The sequence below is a fragment of the Herpailurus yagouaroundi genome, unplaced genomic scaffold (assembly GCF_014898765.1).
Source record: "Herpailurus yagouaroundi ecotype Mexico unplaced genomic scaffold, PumYag 220, whole genome shotgun sequence".
NCBI classification, from domain to species: domain Eukaryota; kingdom Metazoa; phylum Chordata; class Mammalia; order Carnivora; family Felidae; genus Herpailurus; species Herpailurus yagouaroundi.
The window spans coordinates 8,598,656-8,604,168 of NW_024412451.1; the positions used below are offsets into that span (position 1 = coordinate 8,598,656).

The window sequence follows — 5,513 nt, forward strand, 5'->3', positions numbered from 1 at the left end:
ACCTTTGGTGGGGTTTTTTGTTTGCTTGTTTTTTTTTTTTTAAATTCACAAGTATCAACCAAAGATATAAAGGGATACAAAGAAATAGGAAATTGTGTTCCAACTAGAGGAACAAAATATATCTCCAAAACTGGTATTAAATTAATAAAGTAGTATTAATTGCTTGACAAAGAATTAAAAATAACCATCATAAAGATGTTTATGGAGGAAGAAGAAAAATAGATATGTAACTAAAATATACCAGGAAAACTATTCATGACCAAAATGTAAACCCAAGGAAACAAATTATAACCAACAGTTAACAAGAAATTGGGAGACAAAAAGTATAATTACTGAATTTAAAAATACACTAAGGGGTCAGTGACAGACTTGATCAAGCAGAAAAAAGAATCAGACAACCTAAAGTACTCTTGTATTAAACTATCTACGAAAAATCAAAGGACAGAGTCTAGACACTCATGCAACACCAACTGGTAATTCAATATGTACATTAAGGGAACTCCTGAGGAGAGGGGAGGGAAAGGGGGCAGAGCATTGACATCAAGAAGTCAAGTCTGTATGTGGAAAGAAGAGACAAATGATACAAGCTCAGTCAATTCACAGCAGGATAAATGTCAAGACATGAACACAGTGACATACTTAACCTATCAAAACTCACAAGTGAAAAGAGAAATTTGAACCAGCATGGAAAAAGCCACTCATCGCTTACAAGAGAGCTCCTGTAAGACTAGTATTGGGGTTCTCAGTAGACCTTATGGAGGCAGTACGTGGGCCAATGTATTCAAGTATTGAAAGGTCAAGACACATTCATTAAGAATACCCTACCTGGCAAAACCGTTTTCCATGAATGTAGAAATAGAGACTTTCCCAATAAAAACCCCTCTGAGTTTACAAGTAGACCTGTCCTACAAGGAATATTAAAGGAGGTCCTTCTGGTTGAAATAATAGGATTGTAAATAGTAACTGAAACCACATGAGAACATAAAACTCTCTGCTAAATATAAAAATTTACACAATTGGGCCACTCAGTTGGCCCACTCAGTTGGGTTGTGACTCAGTTGGTTAAGTGGCCGACTTTGGCTCAGATCATGATCTCAAGGCCCATGAGTTCTACCCCCCATCAGGCTCTGTGCTGACAGTCCAAGCCTGGGGTCGGTTTCAGATTCTGGGTCTCTGACTCTCTCTGCCTCTCCACATTTGCACTCTCTCACTCTCTCTCTCAATAATAAAAACACATTAAGAATTTTTTTTTAAATGCACAATTATAGAAACCTGTCATGTTGTAATGAGGTAGCACAAGTCACTTTAATTTCTGCTACAGTATTTTTTTTTCAGTAGGAGTATAAAATATCGGGGCGCCTGGGTGGCTCAGTCGGTTGGGAGACCGACTTCGGCTCAGGTCATGATCTCGCACTCCGTGAGTTCGAGCCCCGCATCGGGCTCTGTGCTGACAGCTCAGAGCCTGGATCCTGTTTCAGATTCTGCGTCTCCCTCTCTCTCTGAACCTACCCCGTTCATGCTCTCTCTCTGTCTCAAAAATAAACATTAAAAAAAAATTTAAAAAAATATATCAGGGACACCTGGGTGTCTCAGTGGATTAAGCATCAGACTTCAGCTCATGGTTCAAGAGCCTGAGCCCCACATCAGGCTCCATGCTTACAGCACAGAGCCTGCTTCCAATCCTTTGACCCCCTTGCTCTCTGCCCCTTCCCTGCTCATTCTCCCTATATAAATAAATAAACAAATCTTAAAGAAGTACAAAAATCGTAAATCTAGGTAATAAATTGCATATTAAAAGATAGAATTTGTGATATCAGTAACTTAAGGTGGGTGCAAGGATGGAGCTTATAAGTAGAATAATTTTGTATGCAATTATCAGTTTAAAATGGGTTTTTATATCTTTAAGATGTTTTAAGTAACCTTTACGTAAACCACAAAGAAACTATTATAGAGGACACAAAAATTAATGAGAATGGTACCAAAGCATGTCCTAGGTACGACACCCAATTAAAGATAAAAAAAAAAATCTAAACTTGATACACAGGTAGAGTATTATTATTATTATTATTATTATTATTATTATTATTATTTTGAGAGAGAGAGAGCTGGGGAAGGGCAGGAGGAGAGGGAGAGAGAATCTCAAGCAGGTTCCATTCTCAGCTCATAACCTGACATGGGGCTCAATCTCCTTACTCTAGGGCTCTCACAGCAATGGAGAAGCTCTCAGATTATGGAGGCCCTCACCGTGGATGTGGTGGACCTTCAGTGGAGCTGAAGGACAGTCCTTGGAGAATCAAAGAGCATGATGTGTTAGACAGCAGATGTCCCTCTGGGACAGGGAAAGACATAAAACTTGGCTTTGTAAATGAATTTCCATTCAAGGAGAGCTACCTGAACAACATTTTAAGACCCATCTTCCTCCTTCACATTTGGACCTCACTTGTGTCATCTGCTTCACTTCCACCTACCTGGGTGTAAGGCTACTGTCTCCTTTCTCTTCACACCCCACAGCTTCTTCTCTTGTTCCAAAACAATGACCAGGTCTGGTTTTGACACAAGACCTGTTTATCAGAAAGAAGGAATATAATTATCGCTGGAGATGCTATCTTTCAACCCAGTATTGTACTCAGCAAACAAGAAGGGACATAGGAGAATTCTAAAAAAAATGATTTCCCAAACAGAGTTGCACAAGAAAAAGCCCCTTTAGAACATGCAGGAGGAGTTTCAAATATTCACATCATGACCTGCGTTCCAAGTACTACCAATACAATAAGGAATAAAAATTGGAGTTTAAGATTTGGGCAATACCATCTTATGCCACTTAATGTTTAGAATTGACATTAATCTTCAGAAATGGTGATGATACCTTAAAAAAAGGGGAGACTAAAGCTGAAAAGGAAACATCATGAAGATATTTCTCTACATCTACAAATCCTTACCTCCTTCCCTTACTGCAGGAATCTCAATTTCAGTCATGCAAAGAGGAAGCTTCCAAGAGAGAGTTGTCAAAGGAAGGAACAAAACTCTGAGGGTGGTGTGGGAAATCTAGAAGGCGTTACCCTTACCCAAGAAAAGGAGGTGTCCATAGGTCTCTAACATCACATCCATGTACAGTTCCCTCTGACTGTGATTCAGGCATCCCCACTCCTCCTGAGAGAATTCTATTGCCACATCTCTGAAGGTCAGCAGTCCCTGCAATAAATACCACAGTTACAAAGAAGTGGCCATTGGCATAGTTCATAATGGTACCTAAGATGAAAGAGGGAATTATTGTCACCAGATAGACTACAAGAACTGACGTTCACCACTTACCTGCATGTACCCACTGACCATATTCCTCATTTTACTTAGCCTCTTTTTTCTATTTTAACTTTTACTTCTGGCAAAACACCCTATGGACACAGTCTCCTGTCATGGAAACAGAAAACATTCAACAAAATATAATGACTGTCCTAAGAAAGAGCTTGGGCAGGCCACTTTGAGCTTAACCCAACTCATATTTATGTATATGGATGATGGAGTTAACACATGGAGTGAGGACAGCTATCTTAACCTCTTGTAATACCAAAATCTCCACCCAAGGAAGAACACAAACCTCACCTACATAACACAAAGTATGCAGAGAAGTGTTCTCTTAAGTCACATGTATGACATTATGTCCAGTTCTACATAAGATGACCAGGTTCCACTTCCTCATTATCCACCCAAATCTAAAATAAAAGGAAATCATCACACACACACACACCCTTGATCTGAGAGTCTCCTTTGGAAGTTATTCCCTCTGATCTTCTTATCGGCTGCAAATCAATTTTCCTTTGTGTGACAACCCCAGCTGGTGCACTTTCTATTATGACTCTATTATCTTGGAGGATTTTAAGACACACAAATACATCAATTATGTGATTATTGTTTTCATTTTCTCAACATATAAAGCATTAAATAAAAGGGTATTTCTGTGACCAGAGTGTGGAGTAAAATAAAAATTTATTAGGGCTTTTTTTCTTTTTGTTATTCTATCATGTTTAGCTGTTTTCTCCTTTTTCTCTCCACCTGGTGATGACACTCAGTGGCAGAACATCAAGGGGACAGATGATTCTTTCTCCTCAAGGAAACTCCCACATGTTATCAACTCTAAAGACAGCTGCCTTAGCCTTTCCTAACTCCTACTAAAATTCTCAACTGACCGATCTTCCCTCATAGGTAGGAACATCTCTATGCCCTTACTCATCAGGAAGAAGCTACGGAAGAGGACACCTTCCACTTTAACAACCTTAAAGACGTAAGGGTCAAAGTTGTTAAAGGAGGAAAATGATGAGTGATACAAGGTCAAGAGACGCGTAGCTTAAGTAAAACTTCCTTGGACCTTGCAGCCCAATGATAAACACCTGAGACAGGCAGAACATGCCCTCCCTGAAGGAAATCATAGCTGCTTTTGTGCCTTCATGGTTTTTTTTTAATTCAATTCTTGAGACAGGCAGAGTATGACATCCTTTATCAATGGGCGGAAAGTTATAAGGAAATTTAATTGAAGCTACATTTCTTTTGCCTTAGTTATCATCAGAAGCTACAATCAAAGAGAAACTCAGAAGAAAGAAGTTTCCAGTTGAAATGTGATGGTTTCTGCACATCGCTCAGCAAATCTAAGATCTTTAGGAAAGATGGGGGGGAAAAGATGAACGTTATAGGGGAGAAATCTGGAATAGAGAACAAGGGCAGTTAAAGAAGTGAACAACAACTGTAAGGAAACAAACTGCTCTCAGTGCCTAAGAAACACCAAAGGACACATGATCACTGGTGTGTTCTGTTAAATCAGATTATCAGTCTAATTATGAGAGAATACAGTGGATTTATACAAACTTCAATCACATATACTTTCAGTAGAGGCTGCTTTGAGGCAAACAGTTTCAAGCAATGGATTGTAGAGGAGTCCACAGGGCCCACCTGGCTGAAGAGAGGCAGGCCCAGCTGGTGACCTGCCTTAAAATATCTATAGACCTTAACTAACAAATGGATACTTACAACCAGGCAGAATTACCACATGAGGGCAAATTCCATAAGTCACCATACAAACGCATCTTCCCCCTGCAAAATCAGCCCCAAGTCACTGCCTCAAGGCAAGAGCCTCTCCTCTCCTATCCTGCCCACCACTCCCTTGAGGTGTATTCATAAATCTTATTCTGCCACAGGTGAATTCTTTTCACCACTCATGCCCTCAGCATCCATAGGATCATTGCCCCATATTTGGGAGCCCCATCTGAATGGGAGAAACACCACTTTTAGATGGCTGTTTCCCTGTCCTGTCATGTCTAGTATATTTTAAACAGAGTATCTTTTTCACATTTTACAAACCAATACTCCTCTCCCCCTGCTTTTTTAACTTTCCAAGTTATTCAGGCCTCATATCCATTCTCCGTTTTTTTGCATTTAGTATTTGGTGCAAAAAGTTCGTTTTATTATAACACAAAAAGAGGACCTGTGGGCACCAAGATCCACAGTGGGGTTGTGAAGAGTGA

At 39.7% G+C, this 5,513-nt stretch overlaps 1 protein-coding gene across 1 annotated transcript; it reads right to left on the reverse strand.

Annotated features, from left to right (window-relative positions):
• Positions 1 to 2,206: 2,206 nt before the first annotated feature.
• Positions 2,207 to 3,333, reverse strand: LOC121018910 (putative protein ZNF720). Its single transcript, XM_040457957.1, has 3 exons — positions 3,313 to 3,333; positions 3,066 to 3,192; positions 2,207 to 2,561 (listed from the first exon to the last, which is right to left on the reverse strand). The coding sequence occupies exons 1-3, from the start codon at positions 3,331 to 3,333 to the stop codon at positions 2,455 to 2,457; spliced, it is 255 nt and encodes an 84-aa protein (XP_040313891.1). The 3' UTR covers positions 2,207 to 2,454.
• Positions 3,334 to 5,513: the final 2,180 nt, after the last annotated feature.

Bases quoted from the DNA above. Each gene is read 5' to 3' on its own strand.
- LOC121018910 (XM_040457957.1), bottom strand. From the start codon at position 3,333: ATGGTCAGTGGGTACATGCAG. The intron at 3,193-3,312 runs GTAAGTGGTGAA...TATTTATTGCAG, and splicing joins TGGTCAGTGGGTACATGCAG to GGACTGCTGACCTTCAGAGA. The intron at 2,562-3,065 runs GTAAGGGTAACG...TCTGATAAACAG, and splicing joins TGGACACCTCCTTTTCTTGG to GTCTTGTGTCAAAACCAGAC.